The sequence below is a fragment of the Camelina sativa genome, chromosome 19, assembly GCF_000633955.1.
Source record: "Camelina sativa cultivar DH55 chromosome 19, Cs, whole genome shotgun sequence".
NCBI lineage: Eukaryota > Viridiplantae > Streptophyta > Magnoliopsida > Brassicales > Brassicaceae > Camelina > Camelina sativa.
Genome location: NC_025703.1, coordinates 14,604,565 through 14,627,783, shown reverse-complemented (window position 1 = coordinate 14,627,783; position 23,219 = coordinate 14,604,565). Strand labels below are relative to the sequence as shown.

General features: G+C 36.5%; 1 protein-coding gene across 2 annotated transcripts; it reads left to right on the top strand.

Moving 5' to 3' along the window:
- Positions 17,548-19,823, top strand: LOC104766355 (ammonium transporter 1 member 3-like). Of its 2 annotated transcripts, none has more exons than XM_010490223.1 (2): positions 17,548-18,242; positions 18,846-19,823. In XM_010490223.1, exons 1-2 carry the CDS (start codon positions 17,594-17,596, stop codon positions 19,691-19,693), a joined length of 1,497 nt encoding a protein of 498 aa, XP_010488525.1. In that variant the 5' UTR covers positions 17,548-17,593; the 3' UTR covers positions 19,694-19,823. The 2 variants fall into 2 exon arrangements, with proteins under 2 accessions (XP_010488525.1, XP_010488526.1); XM_010490224.1 differs by having other exon boundaries at positions 17,548-18,386; positions 18,948-19,823.

Genomic DNA, 23,219 nt, shown 5'->3' with positions numbered 1-23,219 from the left:
TCTATGTAGTTCTCCTCATTTGTTCCACGACATTCAATCTCATGAAATAAGTCACAAGCCATCTTCTCCCTTATCCGTGTGATGTTTGCGTTGCACAAAGTAGTAGGAAAGGCTAACCCAAGAGCATGACATTCTATGTACTTCAAAGTATACACACCACAGTCACCTGGCTTCTTGTTCGGAGGCACTCCCTTTTTGACCCGCTCATGAGTGAACTTCTCGTACAAATAAATATGCTTGTGGTCAGGGCTGGCTAACTCTCGCAGCACGTAGGGAACCAAGACGGCAATAGGCTCGATGGTAGATGCAAGCTCTTCGCCGTTGGTGACACTCGGGATGCTATCCTAGACGACGATGTGTCTCATGGGAATCGAGATCCACATAGCTACCCAGTGCGTCGACTTCACGTTTAAAGGCGCGTATAAGTCGTCCACTTCCAGACCCCATTGCTTGTTAGTCTGAGCATACAGTGGATACTCCCCTGCATGGTAGCTGAAGGCACCAGCTGGCAACAGTTTCCCAGATCCATTAGCATGTGCCTCAGAATTGAAAAAGTCAAGGTACTTCGTTGTCCATAGATGAGTGAACATAGCGTCTAGGAAAGCCAATCTACTCGTTCTAAATATTTGAGGATGCTGCGTNGAGGCACTCCCTTTTTGACCCGCTCATGAGTGAACTTCTCGTACAAATAAATATGCTTGTGGTCAGGGCTGGCTAACTCTCGCAGCACGTAGGGAACCAAGACGGCAATAGGCTCGATGGTAGATGCAAGCTCTTCGCCGTTGGTGACACTCGGGATGCTATCCTAGACGACGATGTGTCTCATGGGAATCGAGATCCACATAGCTACCCAGTGCGTCGACTTCACGTTTAAAGGCGCGTATAAGTCGTCCACTTCCAGACCCCATTGCTTGTTAGTCTGAGCATACAGTGGATACTCCCCTGCATGGTAGCTGAAGGCACCAGCTGGCAACAGTTTCCCAGATCCATTAGCATGTGCCTCAGAATTGAAAAAGTCAAGGTACTTCGTTGTCCATAGATGAGTGAACATAGCGTCTAGGAAAGCCAATCTACTCGTTCTAAATATTTGAGGATGCTGCGTGTGTCGAAGTCTCAATAGATTCAACCCCGCATCCATGTGCTGGATAACCACATGGATTTAAAATGAAGTTATATAATATTGAAGACTGCCTCGAAGTTTTCTAGTATACTTGGAGACGAAGTTATCTAGTAGACTTACCGAATCTCGTAGCCAGACTGTTTTTGTCTGCAGTTCGTACCACCAAAGACAGCATCGGGATTTCTCTGGGACCTTGTTCTTGTACGTCCTGCGGGTGATGAATGGTTCAACAAATAGAATTTTTGAAACATAACATAAAAGTTAGTAGACTTACGGATTTTTCTTTAAGAAATCAAGGAAAACCTTCTTCAACTCCATGTCTGCTTTATCAAAAGGATTGTACGCTGATGTGGCTGATTTATCACCCATGATAGTCTTGGCTGTGTTATCACCAACGAAAGGAGAACGTTGACTTGACGCCAACCTCTTAACCCTTTCAGCCTTGCCATGTGCCGCAATCCTAGCAGCTTCTTTCATTGGTTCTTGTTTCTTGGCTCTAGCAGTCAAGTCGGCAGCTGTTGGGTTTCCGTGCGAATAAATACAGGTGGGTCTGACTCAGTGTCAGATGATTCAGAGCTGACTTTCTTTGGCACCTTTGTATCCGTACGAGTAAGAGATGTAGATGGTTTCAGGGTCTCAGATTGCCCTGGCTTGTTCTGCAAATTCCGGTTTAAAAGTTACATGGTCATTTATGGAAACAGATAATATTAAAGTCGCCTCATATGTTTAATTTGTCTCAAATAAAACAAACAAAGAAAACACAGATATAGAAATCTACTTCACATAAGGAAGTCTACTTCACATAAGGAAGACAGTTGTTTTTATGTCTTCGAAGTTGACAACTTCTGGAAGTCTATTTTTTCCTCGCCTTGTACCTGGTATTGTGATTGTGAGGGATCGTAGTAGGAAATTGCAAGTGTTCAGAACTAACCATTTCCATCTGAGAGTCCTTCTGTTCATTTGATACAGCCTCTTTCGTACCATTAGCTGCCTGAGAGTCCTTCTGTTCCTTTGATAAAGGATCAGCCTCCTTCGTACCAATCACATCTCCCTCCTCCGAAGCCAGGCTTTCAATCTTCCCATTCAACCTGTTGAAACCTTCCTTCATCTGATCGAGCAGAGCTGCTCCCCACATGTCGAGCTCATCTTTAATAGAATCCAAGATATTGACCTCCAAGGCCGTTGAAGTTCCTGGACAGTGCCTCTTCCCACTTGGCTCATCAAATGTACCCGCTCTCTTCTTCTCACCCTTTTTCTCCACCTTCACCTTCGCATTGTTGGATTCATAAATACCATCCGTCTGCCACAAACCTCTCCCCCACCTCCATGGACCAAAATCTCCATTGAGTGCTCTCAAAATGTTATCAATCTTCTCATCTGCTTCATCGTCTTCCCAAACAGGACTAATCATGCCACCAATGGTTTTGAAGTGTCTGAAGTTTGTCTACAATATATGTAAAACAATATACTAGTTCAAATCTAACACAATAATGGTTACCGAGTCATCTAATATCGTAGATAAATTATAGGCAAATCACAGAGGTGCATACCTGTTTTAGAATGCCCTCTTTGACATTTTTTCTACCGCGAGAACCGCGGTAAGCAAGCAACAGTGGACTTGGATTGTTCGCCAACGGTTCCCAAATTGATTTGCCAAAATCAGGCATAGATTCGTACACCCATATTTGCAGAGCTTTGACAAATCCGTCTATGGTGTAACTCTGCTTGTTTAAGTCCTTCTCCTTAACAGACAAAATCATGTTCTTGAAAGCAACTCTTCCCCAGGGATAATCAAGAAATACATCTAAATCCATGACTAGCCTAGCCATATTTAGACGGGTGGGCGTTGATGGTTTCCTAGCTTCTATAAACCCAGCGTAGATAGCTAAATAACTCAACCTAATACGCTCTATTCTATCCCAATCGTTTGAGTTCTTACATGCTGCAACTAGTTGCTCAATACTCGGACCGCTGTCTAAATTGACTCCAAGTTTCTCCCAAAACTCTTCCATCTCGTCTGAAACATCAACCTGTGGCTGCTCCAACGACTCGACATCGTCACAGTTAAGTCTAGTGATGGCTTCAAACTCATTCAAAGAAAATCGTAAAGGGTTAGATCCATCCAGACTCCAGATCTCGTACTTTTTGTTGCAAACTATCTGAAAGGTGAGCATATGGTGAACCAGTCTGGAAGCCCATTCGAATTCGAGCTTGTAGAACTGTAACAAGACACCCCGTCGAGATTGATAAATCTTGTCCCATTCATCCGGCTTGAGAGCTTTGTACAGTTCAGCAAACAGCTTCGTATCGTTGCTGTAATAGCCGATGCTTTTTATTGGAAGCGGCTCATCACCTTTCGTGTAAAACCTCCGAGGAAATTCTGGTTTTCTTCCCTCGTCCATTCTGCAAGATAAGATTAGGTTTGGCGGGGAAATTAAAAAACGAGAGATTGAGAAAGAGGAAGACAAATCCAATAAGTCTATGCGTCAAATTGAAAAAGAAGGCTACTATCGAATTGCAAAAGAAGACAACCTTCGGTTTGATCGAAGAGGACAACGGCGGCGAAGACGCGGCGAAGATGAAGATAAAGCGGCTGGGTTGAAGAATACAGAGTTCGTCGAGATCTGGTACAAATAAGTTAAACAAGGTAAGTAAACTGACAATCCGAAAGATAGAGATTTAGGTTTAACATGAAAAAAAAATGGGGAAATCAACCGTTAGTGATAAGCGATATAGATAAGCAGAAGAGATAAGCGGAAGGGAATCGTTTTCTAGTTCCTTATGAGGAAGAATTAGAGATAACTATCCTATGTTATCTCAGTTTTTTAAGTTGTATAAAATTACAATAATTATAATAATCCCGGTTTTATAAAACCAAAATCGTTTTATTAGAAACAGTACCAGAAAATTAGGAAGAAATGATAAAGAAACCGGTTAAAACCGGTTCCCACTTATCAGTAAATTAAACATATAAATATTACCGCTAACTAACGTCAAATCAATTTATACCTTGTAATGATTATGTTGACGACTTCTCTGGCAGACTTCTCCACAGGAAACTGGACCGTCTACAAATCCATCAGATCAAATTAATTTTTGTACTATTATGCTGAAGACTTATCAAGTAGACTTCTTTCTGGGGAAAATAAAACATACTTTAAACTGCAAATCCATCCAATCAAATTAATTTTTGTACTATTATGCTGAAAACTTATCAAGTAGACTTCTTTCTAGGGAAACTAAAACATACTTTAAACTGCAAATCCATCAAATCAAATTAATTTTTGTACTATTATGATGAAGACTTATCATGTAGATTTCTTTCTGGGGAAACTAAAACATACTTTAAACTGCAAATCTATCAAATCAAAATAATTAGTACATCGTTAACGACGATGAACGAGTTTCTATGGTACATGGACAAAAGTTGCGTGTATATAGAATTCTCCACTTTTAAGTATAAAGTGATATGATATAGAAACTTTCTAAGAGTTACACAGATGTGAATGATAGATGATTATACACTTATATGATGAAGTGAAGTGATATAGAGAAAGTTTCAATTACCCAACCGTGATCAGTCTCCAATTAAGCGTGGATGATTTATATTGACCGATACAAGTATATTGACCAATCACCAATTTTTCATCGTGAAGATGAACTACGTACTATTTTTTTAAAAAGAGAAAAGAAATGATTTATAGATAACTTTTTTGGTTGCAGTTTTAAACTAATCAAAAGGCCCGTGCTGGTTTATATATACGAGACGAAACGGTTACAATGAACAGTTACATAATTAATAACGCAAACCGTCGTGTCGCAAATCATTAACGAGTAGACTTCGTCTACTGACTTCTTAATGTAAACGGGGGAAGTCTACTAAATAGCTCATCTAATGAAGTCAACGATATCGTCCAAATATTACAGAAACTGAAGTAAGTTCACAGATTACAGACATATATACGCCATTCAAACAAACGACCATGATAAATAGAGGTTCACAGATTTTAATTGAAAGATATACGAAGCAAAAGAGATAAATACAACAATAAAAATTATACTGGCGATTAAGACATTCTCGACCACCGCGTGTACACGACGGACTGACAGACGTAATTCCTTCATCTGATCTTTCACCTTGTCTAGCTCCTGCTGAACCCATAGCATTTCATCATTTTCCTGGATGGCTGTAATAGAATCCCTTTGGTCAGCAAGTCCACCTCTCATTGCTTGAAGTTCTTGCATAATAGCCTCATCCCACCATTTCATAATATGGTCCTCTCCATCCTATACCGTACCATAGAAATAAATATACCATAAGAATATTATCTATACTCAAATAATAATTATACCAAACGAATAAACCATCATACAATCTAACAACCTCATGGTTATTGCATTCAAAGAAAATCCTTCCAGGATTGTCGGTTGTGGTGGAACATTTCATAACGGTTTTCCTTCCGCATAAACATTTGTCAGGAATTCCAACTGTCATGCTAAGAAAGTTTACTTCGGGTGGACCTTCACTCCATACTTGCAAAGAACTAGAAGATGACTGAGTGTAGCTGTGTAACCCCATATCTGAGTGCAAAATGAACAAAAAACTATGAGAACATATATATTTTTGAAGAAAATTAGCTAAAGCGTTACAAAAGCAAATAGCCGACGATAAATGATGAGAATACTTATCTGAGATGTCCTTGAGTTTCGAAGACGATAAATGATGAGGATAGAATTTGAATTTTCGAGAGCAATAATATCGGAATTTTAGGGAGAGAAATTGTGGAGAGAGAGAAAGCACATACAAACTAGGGTTGACTTATAGAAAGAAGTATTTATATGGTTACTGAATCCGGTTAGGTTAAAATCAAGAAGTCGGTACGCTATCGGTTTGGTTAAATTGTCTGTGAAATTAAAATAATATAATATTAATAGTTGATGGCATTACAAAGTCAACCACCAATAGTCTACAGAGAAGTCTACTTAAGCAAACCCTAAATCAAATAATTTTAACCTAATCAGCCTTTTTTTCCTTTAATTTGACTAGTTTATATGTAAATTTATTTATTTCAATGCAGGAAGTCTATGTGGTTATTATTTGGTCAATAGGTTTACCAAATTATTTTTTATAATTTTTAAAATTAAAATTTAAACTATAATAACGAATAGACATATCTTTATGTCTACTCGTTGACGTCAATTGGAGTCTCCCTTAAATGTATCTATTGCAGACTTCTTCCGGGTTATATCTGTCATTTAAGCTTCTGTTTTTTGTTTGGTCTTAAGGGAGTCAACTGTAATTTTAGCACCCTTAGTGGTTATGTTTTTCGAAAATCGAATATAGGATCTACGATTTCATTCAAATACAAATAAAAGTACAAAAAATGCAATTGTCCCGTAAAAAGTTTGTTATTTGGATATTTTAGTGAGAAAATATCTTGATGAGATTAACAGATTTTAGTATATTATTCCAACTTGGAGTATTCAAATGATTTTCTTAGATTAATAGAAAGGTTTCTGAATGTGGTTGCTTTTAATAGTTTAGGACTTATATGTTGCGAGATATTAGTGACTAAGAATTCAGTATATATGTACTTAGCTCTCGTTAAACATTGAACTGCATTGTCAGTTGAATAGTCTGGATCATCATCATACATCTATCTATTATAAAGATCGACTTTAAAATGTGAAAAGAGAAAGTTGTCTATGAGAAAGTAAAACTAACTATAAAAATGATTCTAGTTTTTCAAACAATAATATACTTCTCTAAAATTTCTTTTGTTAATTTCCCTTCTTTGTTTCTATTTATTTAGCTTTCTTCCCAATTTTATATGGATCTGAAAAGTATATTGATTTTTTTCGGAAGCTCATTATATTCAGTTATTGATCAAAATTTCTTTTGATATTTGGAGTTTAATTATTCGAAAGTGCTATTCTTTGCATATTAATAGAACTATAGAAGTTAGTTTTACCGGATAGCAAAATAAAATATCTTCTAATGGTGATGCAATAGAAGACAGAACAAATATTATAAAGAAAGTGCAGTTTGCCCAAAAAAAAAAAAAAGATAGTGCAGCTGAAAAGAAAAACAAGAACACGGTTTGAGCCATATATTTATTATTACTTTTAACAAATAAAAATGTTAAACATGAATCCGATATTTTGGAATTAAAATGTTATGAATCCGATTTCCACTAAGTAAATACGAAATTAAAAAAATTTCTTTTGAACTCATTAGAGAAAATGAATGTTTTCCTTTTTAAGCAGACTAGGTGAAACTCCGCGCGTTACATGTTTAAAAATTATCTTTATTTGCAGTTTTATGTTAGTAGATGTTAAAGTTATTACCATGTTACTATGTTAGTGCATCTATAAACATTACATATTATTCATATATTCATTCATATCTAAGTTTCTTCTTATCATTTTTTTCTTATAACTATGTGTATATATGTTATGTTGTTTTACTTATTTGACAGACATATTTTACGTTAACCATCACGATATTGATTTGTAGATTTGACTTGAAGACTTCTTTAATTCTCAACTCAACTTCAACGTTCGTTCTACTAATGTTTCGGTGACCCAAATACATGTGATTTTCTTCTACTATCATGCCGCTGCTTCACAAGCCGCTTCTACAAATACTGAACTTAGCTACTGAAAAATCTGGTTAGATTATATTATTCAAACTGATGATATTCCAAGCAAATATACAAAATGATGAAGAGAAGATTCATACTAAGAAAACAAATAGATGTCTTCAAGCCTCCGTTCCCAATATTCTTTTGCTCAAATTCACGACACTCTTCAAGAGTAGGACGCCTTTCCTTTATTGTAAAGGCTTTATAGTTAGTGCCACATTTTTTAATAAAAATTGACTTTCTAGTCTTAGGTAAAACTGAAAATACTCATGATTTTCTCTCATTTGCTGGAGGTCCATGGCTACAGTAAGGCCAAAAACACCAAGAGGATTAAAAGGTACACTACATGTAATATTTATGACTGCAATTAGTTGACAACTTATAAAATGTTCTCTTATGTTCTGTCTATGTGATCATCTCAAGTGAGAGTTAGTAACTTCGAACTGATACTTCGATACTTAGGTAAAACAAATTGGATAAAGAAAAACCGGACTGATTGTAAAACTAATATGCTTTATATCGAGAGTGAATTGTGGTTTAGTCGTTTTAAAGAAGAAAATAAATTCCTTTCTCTTATAGCTTTTGTTTCTATGCTACTTACAACTTCGTCCCAAGCTTGCAAGGATCCATTCATGCAGTTTCAACAAAAAAAAAGTAGTGCAAGATTCATTGCCGATAACATTGAACAACGATGACAAATTTAATCTACCAAGAGGTAGATGGTCTCTAGCCTATGAATGTTGAGCTGACTTTATAGATACACTTTGGGAACTCAAAAGAAAGTGTATCTAATATCCATGTGATACGGAAATTCAATTCCATAAATATTGTGGAGTATGATAATGATACGGGAAGCATGTGAAGTTATACATACAGTATTAAAAAATTACCAACTGTGTAAACACCAGACAGAATCAATTATCCCAAACCCCATAAAACTAAATGTATATGGGATTACGGAGAGTGTATATTCGGAACTTGGTGACTTTACTTTTTATCTACTCTCAACCAAATCACTGTGAAGTAAATAATCTGATAATTTTATTTGAATCAGCAACCAAATTTCTGAATTTAAAGATCGTGAATGATCTTTAAACCACAAAATCAACATTGAAGTATCATAGTATTACAAACACTAATAAAAACCTACATAAGCCAATAGTATGAACCCTAAACCATAATTGGCAATGGTTAAGTCATAATTGGCAATGGAGTGTATAATCAAAATCATGAGTAATTTGGAATATTCTTACCATACCAGGTGCATGAAGAAGAACAACGTTTCACCTTCGACGAAGCGTTGCATATATACTAAATTATTGCCTGCAACAGTGCGACATCGAATTGACCTCTCTAATTTTCCCTAAAAGATTTCCTAAAAAACAGAGACCATATATGAACAGACAAATTTGACCAAAAAAAACCCAAGTAGAGAGGATGGAAATACTCACGAGTAGAGAGGCTCTCTAATTTTGATTTATACATGGAGTGAAGGTAGTTTCGCTGACCAAGAAATTGAGATTTCAATGGAAATGGTACTGCAATTTCTGAATTCTAGCAACCTCTTATTCCAATTGGACATATAAGAGAATCTGGAAAGGTAATGTCAGTTATAAATTAGATTTGGGGGAAGGAGAGATGAAGTATAACGCTGTGAAGTGGATTTAATATAAGGGAGGACTAAGGGACCATTAATGATTTCTAAAATGTTTAACAGACTCCTACTTCTTTTGCCTAGAATGTTTAACATACTCCTACTTCTTTTGTAGACCACTAATTCAATAGTAATAACATTTTGATGTTCATTTTTTCTACCATAAAAATCAATTACTCGTTGTTTAGATTCATTTTGGATTACTGTGGAATAATGTAATCACGATATGTAATGCAAGTTCATTAGCTTTTTTCTGCGTATTAGTCAAACTGTATATGTATCATGATTTGTTTTTCTTCACTAAACGTATCTTTCAGTTTCATATGTCACCCAAACAAAGACAACAAATGCGAAACTTTCAATTATACTGTACAATAGTCAATAGTCTGGATTACATTTAAGTGGTAGTTGTGAGAAAAAAATCATTGAAATACGTACGAAACCCTTAAACTATGCTTGCCGTAAATGTTATTATATATAATGTATCATAATTATATATGCATATACACAACAAAGAGGTTCATTGGACTCAAATGTGCAGATGGGCACAGACAATGACACAAGCCCAATAATGAAGCCCACTTCGCAGAAAAAGACAAACAAGGGAGCTTTCCAGAAACAGAGCTTCAACGGTACGAAGAAGGAGACACTCCTCCTGAAGAATCGATTCAACGTTCTTGAACCTTCACCCGATGACTCACTAGAGACAGCTACATGATAAGATATTTTTTCTATTCTAGATTGTTCGATAGAGCTGTCTATAAAATGTAACTATGAACCATATTTGTACATTATTGAAAGTAAGGTTTTTTTTCAAAGTCTGTCCAATGTTTTCTTCTTTCTTTTATGGTATTAGAGCTTTTGTAAACCCTAACAGGTGAAACAATGGCCGTCATTTTTCTATTTCCAGACAATGTTCATATCACTAGCTCTGTCACACTGAAACTGAATGATACTAACTATCTCTTATAGAACACACAATTTGAATCTCTGTTGTCAAGTCAAAACTCATAGATTTTGTCAAATTAAGGCCCCGTCAATGCACCTACTCAGACCCACATTGTCGTCGACAGTGGAGTCTCCAATGAAGTCCCAAACCCTCAATATGAGCCATAGTTCTGTACCGACCAACTCGTTCGTTCATGGCTGTTTGGTACGTTGTCTGAGGAGGTCCTCGCTCATGTTCACAACCTCCAAACTTCGCGTGAGATCTGGTTGTCTCTCGCAGAGAACTTCAACAAGAGCAGTGTTGCCAGAGAGTTCTCCCTTCGTCGAAGTCTGCAACTCCTGTCCAAGAGAGACAAGACTTTATCCACCTACTGTTGTGAGTTTAAAGGCTATCTGTGATTCCTTGAGCTCCATTGGAAAACCAGTTGATGAATCCATGAAAATCTTTGGTTTTTAGGTGTTTTTAGCCATGATATAAGTGTGCTTTTTGAGTTTTTTGATTTGTTTTCTAGGTTGTTTTTGAGTCTTTATAGGATTAGGTACTCATTGGCACGGATGGAACATAATGGAGCTAAATAGGAGGATTTGGAGCACATTCAAGCATTGAGGCTAAGCTGTGAAGTTGGGAGACGAGTTCAGACATATGCATCGGTTGATGCAGATGATAGTGTCGATCGATGCAGTGTCCACAAGACAAATTGGAAGTTTTCCCACAAGTTTTGAAGATTTACAAAACCGCCCCAAAGTTTTTCATATTTGCATCATTGGTCTCTGGACGTGTTTTAGGAATATATATATAAGATTTTTATGGTCATTGTTTAGACCTAAGCTTTAGTTTTCCCTGCAACTTTTGAGAGAGAACCATGAGAGATTTTTAGAGAGTTTTTGGAGAGAAGAATCAAGACTCCTTCAGAGAAGATTCAGAACTCCTTTTCTTCTTCCTTTAATCTCTTAATGAAATGTCACAATATTTTTTTTATACATCTATTTTATTCATGATTTGTGTTTTTACAATTATGTCTGAGTAGATCTGCTTGTTATGTTTAGGGTTTCTCATTAGGGATTTCATGGATTGTTAGATTGATTAATTGTTTGGATTGATTATCTTTCTTGTTCTTCACCATAGGTTGTTCTTAATGCTAGATCTTTGATTAGTCATCTGGATTTAGATTTTAGGATTATTGATTGATATGAGAATATAATTGATTTTCCTGACAAAAACCTTTGGTGAGCAAATTTACTTTTTGCAAAGAGATTTGAATTAGTGATTTTGTGAACTTATCTAAACTTCATTTTATTGCTGGTATTCAACTTGAATTTTGCAAAGAGATTTGAATTTTCGGGTTTTAAAACTTAGATAATATTTGCAGTGAGAACTGATTTATTTTACAATTGTGTTTAGAGTTCAAAAAACGGTGCTTAATTGTTGAATCCTGCTTGTTTAATTAATTGATCTGATTTTCCATGATTTCTTGAAACTTTCCCTAGGTCTAGCATTTCATCCATCTGAATTTACATCTCTTTTATTTTCTGTTTAATCTTACAATTTAATTACAATATTTTGGTTTAGCATAATTAAAAGATTATTAAATCTATTGTGTAAATCTAGAGTCTATGTGGATTCGATCCCTAAGTACTACAATTGATCTCTTAATTTGAGAGAGTAGCTCTAGGGTAAATTTGAGCATATCATACACCTCCACACCATCTCCACATCTCGCCTTCAACACTGAGAAGACAAACCCGTGTGTTCCTCAATATCAACCAAACCAGCGTGGGAGAGGTGAATTCGATCAGAACAGAGGCAGAGGTGGCTACTCATCAAGAGGTCGAGGCTTCTCCCAACATCAGTCATCCTCTCCATCACAGAGGGAGAGACCAGTCTGTCAAATTTGTGGTCGTATAGGACACACAACTATCAAGTGCTACAACCGTTTTGACAACAACTACTAGAGTGAAGTCACAACTCAAGCTTTCTCCTCCATGCGTGTATCCGATGACAATGGAGAGAATGACACCCTGACTCTGGAGCTACTGCTCATGTCACTTCCTCAACCTCTTGTTTACAAGATGCTACAGCTTACGAAGGTAATGATACTGTGATGGTAGGAGATGGAGCTTATCTCCCTATCACACATGTTGGATCGACCACCATCTCTTCTGCTAAAGGTATCATCCCTTTACATGAAATGTTAGTCTGTCCTGCTATGAAAAAGTCTCTCTTGTTTGTGTCTAAGTTATGTGATGATTATCTTTGTGGTGTGTTCTTTGATGCTAATAATTTCTATATCATTGATTTAACCACTCAGAAAGTGGTGTCAAAGGGTCCTCGTAAAACAGAGCTCTATGTGTTAGAGAATCAAGAGTTTGTTGCTCTCTACTCAAACCGTCAGTGTGCAGTAACAGAAGATGTTTGGCATCACTGACTTGGACACTCAAACTTGAAGATTCTGCAGCAACTTCAAAACAGCAAGGCAATACAAGTGAATAGCAACACTTCCCCAGTTTGTGAGGCTTGCCAGATGGGGAAAATTTCTAGATTACCGTTTTTAGATTCTGATTCTCGTGTTTTACTACCCTTAGATCAAGTCATTGTGATCTATGGGGCCCCTCACCAGTTGTATCAAATCAAGGATTCAAATAGTACTATGCAGTTTTTATTGATGATTTCTCCAGATATTCTTGGTTCTACCCCTTGCATCACAAATCAGAATTTGCTTCAGTCTTCATTGCATTCTAAATGCTAAGATAAAGGTCTTTCAAAGTGATGGAGGAGGTGAATTCACAAGTCACAGATTAAAAACTCACTTTGCTGAACATGGAATTCACCACAGGATCTCATGTCCCTACACTCTGCAACAAAATGGGCTAGCAGAGCCTAAGCATCATCACCTAGTTGAGCTTGGGTTGTCTATGATGTTTCAGAGTAAGTCTCCCCTGAAATATTGGGTTGAAGCCTTCTCCACTGCAACTTATATCAGTAACATGCTACCTTCGTCTATGTTGAATGGTGTAAGTCCATTTGAAACTTTGCTTGGAGTAAAGCCGGACTATTCCTCTCTCCGTGTCTTTGGATCTGCATGTTATCCATGTCTCTGACCACAAGCCCAACACAAGTTTGATCCTCATTCGTTGCAGTGTGTATTCCTTGGCTTTAATAGTCATTACAAAGGATACAGATGCTTGTATCCCCCCCCCACTGGAAATGTATATATTTCAAGGCATGTCATCTTTGATGAACAAACGTTTCCCTTCAAAGAGCAATTTCAGTCTCTGATTTCTGCGTATCCAACAACATTTCTCCAAGCTTGGCAACATAAACTAGACCTTCCCCTCTCTAACGAATAGACTCAAGTGGAGATGCTGCCACGACCATTCTCCATGCCTAAGGAAGAATCAATTCAACCTGCAGAACCAATCCTAAATAATGAACCTGTCTTAGAAGAGAGTGAAGGAGACATTGATCTAGAGGAGGAACAAGTTGTTTTAAATCAGGCTCCTGCAACTAACACTCATTCGATGACCACTCGATTAAAAGCAGGAATACAAAAGCCAAACACACGATATATTCTGCTGTCTCACCAAAGCTTTGTACGGTTTAAAACAAGCTCCTCGAGCTTGGTTTGACACTTTCACCAACTTCATTATTGACTTTGGTTTTGTTTGCAGCACAACAGATCCGTCACTGTTTGTTTGTCATTGTGGTGGGAAGACACTTGGCCTTTTACTCTACGTTTATGACATTCTCTTGACAGGAAGCAGCCAAGATCTCATAGACGAACTCCTCACAACTCTTAACAATCGGTTTGCAATGAATGATCTTGGTCGTCCTTGTTACTTCTTGGGTATAGAGATTGAAACAACCAACAATGGACTGTTTCTCCATCAGACTGCCTACGCTAAAGACATTCTTCATCAGGTAGGAATGAGTGACTACAATCCTTCCTTCTACGTGGCATTAGTATTTCACAGTTCCAGCCCACTCAAGTCTACTGCGATAACCTCTCAGCAGTGTATCTCTCAACAAACCCTGCTCTTCACAATCGTACAAAACATTTTGATTGAGACTATCATAACATCAGGGAACAAATTGCCTTCAGCTTCATTGAAACACATCACATCTCTGCAGAAGATCAGCTAACTGACATCTTCACTAAGCCCTTACCTCACAAATCCTTTCTTGACTTGCGTTCCAATCTTGGTGTGTCTATCTCACCCACACCAAGATTGCGGGAGAGTGTAAGGAACAACAAAGATTCATTAGACTCAAATGTGCAGATGGGCTCAGACAATGACACAAACCCAACAATGAAGCCCACTTAGCAGAAAAAGACAAACAAGGGAGCTTCCCAGAAACAGAGCTTCAACGGTACGAAGAAGGAGACACTCCTCCTGAAGAATCGATTCAACGTTCTTGAACCTTCACCTGATGACTCACTAGAGACAGCTGGAAAATAAGATATTTTCTCTATTCTAGATTGTTTGATAGAACTGTCTATAAAATGTAAATGTGAACGATATTTGTAAATTATCGAAAGTAAGGTTCTTTGAAAAATCTGTCCAAAATTTTCTTCTTTCTTTCATTAATAACTTCTTCTGTTACAATTTATATAGAAGAACTAGCTGGAAACAATAGATTCCAATGGTACAACTTATAATCCAGCGAGGTAGACATCAACGTCCCCAAGCAATGCTAAGTCAACCACTCTTGACTTAATATTTTTGTTGGAAAACATGTTAATGCTAAATTCTTGAATATCTATAAATTTTCTTATGATGATTAGTTTTAGCATTCAATTACTGATATAGGTAAAAACTAATAAATGAAAAAATCGCAAATGAAATTGTTAATTTTGATATGCTTAGATGAGAGCTATAGACGCCCTAACGTATCATTGTATCGAGCCATGGACTTACCAGCTTACATTAGAGACCTGTCTTCTAAAGTCTGATTCCATAAACTAGTAAACCACTTACGTACTTACTATGACTTTCCGTATTTAGTTAACATACTTTATTTTTTCGTACTACGCAATGCAAGTAATAGCTCAGTTACTACGGACTACTAAATAATCAATGTGTTATGTGGTAATCCATGATGTCACGACAGTTCTTGACATTATTTTGTACGATTCTAAAAGCTACCGTCTACTAAAATATTATCATAATTTATCGTTCGTTACTAAAATAAGTTTGTTCTTGTCTATTTTGCTGAGTGTCAACTCTCATTTTCCCGTCATCAGAATATATAGATTACAAGTCGCAAGTGTCTCCAATAATGATTAAGTTTGGCTGACCCCAAAGATGATTAAGTTACACACATAAATAGAAAGGTTGACTGTTTTTAAACTAACTAGGACTCGTACTCGCGGGAGAAATATTTCAAAGAAGTTAAATTAAATTTTTAAGTATAAAATTATTTGAAAGTAACAATATAGTTTAAAAATTATGTACTAAAAATAAAATTAAAAATTATCTCAAGAGAAGAAAAATAATAAATAGGAGTAAAACTACATAAATATTAAATATGTATAACTGCGAGTTAAAAAACACAACCATCAAAATGAAACTTATGTTAAAAATATATATATGGCAAAAAAGACTCAACTCTTAGTTAAAAATTATTGTATGAAAGTTATAATGAATAGAGACAACCTTGTAAATATTTTTGTATGCATTATAACTATAAGTATAAGATATTTTATGAAAATTATAGTAAAAAGTTACAAGAATCATAACATTTACTTATATTTATATTATTAATAAACAATATTATGACGAAGTAATCCTAAATGAAAATATTAAATGAAAGATTATAATAAGTAAATGCAACTTTCTGATAAAAAAAATTAAAAACAAAATAAAAAATTTCACACACGCCAATAATTATTAAAAAAATAAAGGTACGACGAAAGATTATAACTGTGCATTTATACATATTGTTATTATTATATAGATTATTGAACAATAGAAAGCCTATATATCATGTTGGTGAAACAGCAGCGTTTAGAACAATGTTTAAGTACATTTATTTATTCTAAAAATACATCATACTTACTAAATATAGATTTTTGATCAACAAAAAAGGGTTAACCACCTGAAATAAACTAAGATAAAGATTTTCTTTTCATTTATTAAAGAATACATGAATATATTTTGGTTTTAACATGAAGAATTTATAAAATAGTTGATACGGCTCCAATGACAGTTATATAGAACTGTATCTTGCTTAAACTATATATGTCGTTTGTCCTTTTTTCTCATTAATTGGATATCAGATATATGGTCTTGGAGGACCGTTTATACGCAACCATGAGGAATCGTACAGATGCAAAAATAATACTAGTTCTAATTAACTCCATCTGAGTAATTTTGGACATATCTAGAAGTTAAGGCCTCAAGTGCAATTTTCAACAACTCAAACGTGGTTCCCGCTAACCCATGTTATCATTTGTGGTTTCAGCCCTCAACAAACTTAATTAGTTTTTGATTTTAAAATTTATTAATACTTTGAAAGATTATCATATATATAAAGAGTGCTGAAAGACAGCACGAATGAGTTTCTATTTCCATGTGAGTCAGTGTATGGGTCTAATAGCATCAAACTATATCTACCAATAGGTCCCACTCGATGCATGTGTACGAGAATCTACTTACCTCTTGCAAGATGGAAACTCCTTCTTTGGTAGATATTTACTAATGTCCTTAGGCAACATTTTAACGTCAAATAAATATTTGGGTTAAAATTGATTCCATGTACCATATAATTTGGTTTGTAGATAAAGTACGGTAAGAGAAACATCTGATATGGACCATACGGTTGATCTAAGAGAATATTGTATGATTTCATCCTTTGGGATTTTTAATACCAGTTTATTGTTCTTATATTCATCATATACTGTAGTATTAAAATTAGATATTCCTTTGCCTTTTTATATTAACAGATTACATGCCTATCACTTAATCACCAAAACCGTGTAATATTAGGATCATAAGACATTAAGAAAATTTGGTAGACTATATCTCTGATTCATTAATAAATGTTGTTGGTTACCTCACATAACTTTTAAAACAATTAATATACACTTAAATACAACAAATTTAAATGGTCCAGACGGAATCAAAAGTCAACCCTAAACTCCCTCTTCCTCCTTTTAAGAGACACACAAGGAGACGGCCTTTCTTCTCCATGTCTCTGTTTCTCTCTTAACTCTCAAGTCTCTCAACATGTCGGGAGCTATAACTTGCTCTGTGGCCGATCTCTCCGTCCTACTCGGTCCCAACGCCACGGCAGCAGCAGACTATATTTGCGGTCAGTTGGGTACCGTTAACAACAAGTTTACCGATGCAGCCTACGCCGTGGACAACACCTACCTCCTCTTCTCGGCTTATCTTGTCTTCTCGATGCAGCTCGGCTTCGCTATGCTTTGTGCTGGCTCTGTTAGAGCCAAGAATACAATGAACATCATGCTCACTAATGTCCTTGACGCTGCAGCCGGAGGACTCTTTTACTATCTCTTTGGTTATGCCTTTGCCTTTGGTGGATCCTCAGAAGGATTCATTGGAAGACACAATTTCGCTCTTAGAGACTTCCCAACTCTCACAGCCGACTACTCTTTTTTTCTCTACCAATGGGCGTTCGCAATCGCCGCCGCTGGAATCACAAGTGGTTCGATCGCGGAGAGGACACAGTTTGTGGCTTACTTGATATATTCGTCTTTCTTAACTGGATTTGTTTATCCGGTTGTCTCTCACTGGTTCTGGTCCCCAGATGGATGGGCCAGTCCCTTCCGTCCAGCTGATGATCGTTTGTTTAGTACCGGAGCCATCGATTTTGCTGGCTCTGGTGTTGTTCACATGGTTGGTGGCATAGCAGGTCTGTGGGGTGCTCTAATCGAAGGTCCTCGTCGTGGTAGGTTCGAGAAAAGTGGACGGGCCATTGCTCTACGTGGCCACTCAGCCTCGCTCGTTGTCTTAGGAACCTTCCTCCTATGGTTCGGTTGGTATGGTTTTAACCCTGGTTCTTTCACCAAGATACTCATCCCGTATGAATCTGGTTCCAACTACGGCCAATGGAGCGGAATCGGCCGCACAGCGGTTACAACCACACTCTCAGGATGCACAGCAGCTCTAACCACACTCTTTGGAAAACGTCTCCTATCAGGCCATTGGAACGTAACCGACGTTTGCAACGGTTTACTAGGTGGATTTGCGGCCATAACCGCAGGTTGCTCCGTGGTAGAACCATGGGCAGCGATTGTCTGCGGCTTCATGGCTTCACTCGTCCTTATAGGATGCAACAAGCTTGCCGACCTCGTACGATATGACGATCCGCTAGAGGCGGCCCAACTACACGGAGGATGCGGCGCGTGGGGTTTGATATTCGTAGGATTGTTTGCAAAAGAGNATCGTTTGTTTAGTACCGGAGCCATCGATTTTGCTGGCTCTGGTGTTGTTCACATGGTTGGTGGCATAGCAGGTCTGTGGGGTGCTCTAATCGAAGGTCCTCGTCGTGGTAGGTTCGAGAAAAGTGGACGGGCCATTGCTCTACGTGGCCACTCAGCCTCGCTCGTTGTCTTAGGAACCTTCCTCCTATGGTTCGGTTGGTATGGTTTTAACCCTGGTTCTTTCACCAAGATACTCATCCCGTATGAATCTGGTTCCAACTACGGCCAATGGAGCGGAATCGGCCGCACAGCGGTTACAACCACACTCTCAGGATGCACAGCAGCTCTAACCACACTCTTTGGAAAACGTCTCCTATCAGGCCATTGGAACGTAACCGACGTTTGCAACGGTTTACTAGGTGGATTTGCGGCCATAACCGCAGGTTGCTCCGTGGTAGAACCATGGGCAGCGATTGTCTGCGGCTTCATGGCTTCACTCGTCCTTATAGGATGCAACAAGCTTGCCGACCTCGTACGATATGACGATCCGCTAGAGGCGGCCCAACTACACGGAGGATGCGGCGCGTGGGGTTTGATATTCGTAGGATTGTTTGCAAAAGAGAAGTATCTAAACGAGGTTTATGGCGCGACCCCAGGAAGGCCATATGGACTATTTATGGGCGGAGGTGGGAAGTTGTTGGGAGCACAATTAGTTCAAATACTTGTGGTCATAGGATGGGTTAGTGCCACCATGGGAACACTCTTCTTTATCCTCAAGAAGCTCAATCTGCTTAGGATCTCGGAGAAGGATGAGATGCAAGGAATGGATATGACACGGCACGGTGGGTTTGCTTATATCTACCATGATAATGATGATGAGTCTCATAGAGTGGACCCTGGATCCCCTTTCCCTCGTTCGGCTACTCCTCCTCGCGTCTAATTTTTCAAGCTTTTTAAATTGTAATTTATTACTATTATGTATTGTTGATTGTTGGAGCTTTGCTTTTTGAAATACAAATCTTGGATAATTTTTGTTTGTTTTGAGTGATCCTATCATGTTTCTGTGTTTATGTGTCTTATTTCGATTCCATTTTTTCAATTTTAATTTTGCATGTCTCGGCTAATACATATGCTATTTCTTAGAGACTAATACATACATGAGCAATGAGCTTTGGTGATCCTTTAAAATGAGAATGCATTATGCATATATACAACTTTGCTTAGGTTTCCTTTTTGCCGATGGCTTTTATCAGATTGGACTAAACAAAAGTTGTACTTTGGACATCATTTTTCGTATATAAATTTTGAATAATCATATATCTTGTTGATCATTATATTGTACGTGTCTTCCATTTTTCATACACAGTTTTATCATTTCGGCGATTGTGTACCACCATCTCGTACCAAAACAACAGAACTTATTCATTTCCTTGACCGACAAGATAGGTTGAGTTTGAATTTTGATGTTAATTTCTTCTTATTCAGATTTTTGTAGCTTTGGTAAGAATTGCGTGTGGTATGATGTAGTAGTAGAAAGTCTTTGGATGGATGGTGTATCAATTATTGTAGTATAATAAAACACCTTCAAATAGATCAAATAATAATTTTTTAACTTATCAATTTTAGTGAAATTATATTTTTTTTGTTAAGAAGTAAAGGTTTAAGTAGATCATTCCAACTTGGATTAGTCTAATGAGCTTTTCTTATAAATTACATTCATATAGTGACCTACGTAGAATCATGAAACTACAGTGCGATTTCCATTAGCTTTTTTTTTTTTTACATTACACATCATGTTTTTGTGCATATTCGTCAAACTGTATTTAAATATTGCAGTTTCTTGTCAAAAGTATATTGCATATGTCAGCCGAACAAAGACAGAACAGCGAAACTTTCATTTACACTGTACAATAACTTAGATTACTATGAACTATTTAAGTGGGTCGTTGTAAAAAAATATTAAAACAAGTACGAACCCTTTAATTAAATTCTTTCCGTGAGTGTTTATATTATATACACACACAAACGAAAATGTATGTCTATACGTTGAACTTCGAAACCGTGATAACAAATTTTGAAGTAGTATTTTTTTTTTGGACAAAAAAAAACTAACTGGAAGCTGCAGTATATATATGTGTAGGGTGGTTTTTAAGATCCCCTATCAATGCAAGTCAACCACTATATATTGAATTAATTTGTTTTGGCAAACATGTTAATGCGAAAATCATGATTATGTATAGGTTTTCTTATGTTGTTTTTGGTTGATAAATACACCAATCACTCTACTGCTACATAATGTATATAGAAAATAAAAAAGTAATTTCGCAACAACTTTTATAAAATTTGATATACATAGAGGATAGGTAGACTCTCCGCAATGTGCCCGTTGCGTAATTTCATATAAACAAAAAACGTCTTAATATGGCTTTTCATATTGAGTAAACAGTTTTAATTTTTTTATAGTTAAATTGTCAGTTGACTTAAATTAAAATATAGTAGTATGCACATAATTACTAATTAGTCAGTAATTACTACGTATTACTAAATAGTTAAATTTGTGTTATGTGGTAATCCATGATGTCATGTTATTACGATTTTAAAAGCTACCGTTGCTATTAATATATGTGCATAATATATCGTTCGTCGACACTGAATTTAAAAGTTTGCTTTTGTCTATTTTCATGAGGGTCAAATCTCAATATATATGATGTATTCAAAATCGTATGGCTTCTGTTTTCCAAGTATTTTTGCATCAGCTAATTTCTAATCAAATAAACTCATTGATTCTATTCATTAGTGAAATATTGATTACACGTATACATAGTTAGTCGGAACATTACTTATTGTTAATAAATATTTTATCTATAGTTATTCTTATTCGATCATAATTAAGCTATGCGGTTTGTCAATGGGATCACATTAAACGTCATTGATTTGTTAAATTTTAAGGACGTAAGTGCAATTTTCAACTAATAAAACGTGGTAACCGCTAAATCATGTTATCATTTGCGGTTCCGTCAGCCATTTTATTAATACTTTACAAGATCATCATACTTAAGATTTCTCTTATGAAGAATGCAATATTTTAACATGCACTACAAGAAATATGCCCATTGTTACCATACGATTAACGCCATTATATCATTTTGATAACGATTTCGTAAACGCTGTCTTTGCCAATACTATCTTAAAAGAGCAATATACAATAGCGCTTTTTAGGTATGCTATTAATTATCAATATATAATAGCGTCATAGCATGGCTATAGTAATGTTATTAGTAGCGTTTCTTTTTTGCTATAATGGAGTTAATAATAGCAGAATATTTGTACTATGTTTTTATCTAGTGTAGCTATTTATGTTTGCTATAATTTATTTTCTCATTGCAAAAAATTAACACTATAATTTAGTTTTATGTAGCTGTGATTTTTTGCTATGCTCGATAATCGATATTTATATATATATATATATATATATATATATATCCGATATTTATATTATATATATATATATACATATTATATAATGCCTTCCAAGAATTTAAATTTAGAAGAACTTTATTGTAGACTAAAAATACCATACATAAGATTCAAGTACAAGTCTGAAAACAACACTCATTGATCTAACCATTCATGTACCAAGTCTCATCTAAACGTTCAAGCATGAAAAAAAAGAAAGTTATAGTGCTTCTTACTCCAGCAGCTCAGACGATAATCACTTTTTCCGCTGGCCATGCAATGGTGGTACCTATTGCATCTTCCATACACTCAATCTGAGAAGAAGGCCTCCAAACAGCGGCATCATTGACCTTTACTACGTCTACCCATACACGAACTCCATCAGGGCCCAAAGGAAAAAAGTGAACTGTTACGTCAGGATTGTTTGAAGCCCATCTTCCTTCAGCAACCACCCTTCTATTTCTAGTTACATCCATCAACAAGCACTGTTTATTTTCGTTGACAACACCGTCTGTAGGACTGTTATGCTGCAATGTTTTCCCGAAAAGAAGTACTTAGTCACTGCTTTAAAACTATCAAAATTAACCATCACTTACCTTTGTACAGAAATGATAGATGTTACCTGAATTTGTTGAGTAGGAGACTGTGAAAAGGATTGCGAATCTTTCTGAGGTTTCTTCAAAGGAGCTGGGGGTGTTCCTGCAGAATTTGATTGAAAAGGAGGCACTGAACGTGCTGGTGTTTCACTGTTTAGTCCGCATAACATTACTCTGTGCGCAGGCCATACTATAAAAGACTTCAAAAAGTCCTCAAGGATTGTCAGTTTAGAATTGGGCCTCCATAGAAATGTTTCAGGTTCATGCACAACATCTAGGAATATTTTAACAGCTTTTGGTCCAATAGGAACTCCATTAACCAATGTGTCCTTATCGCTGCTTTGCCACCGACCTTCTGCCACAACTTCTTCATCATTTGTTCCCCAATGTAGTAGTCTGCAGTAGTTGATAGAT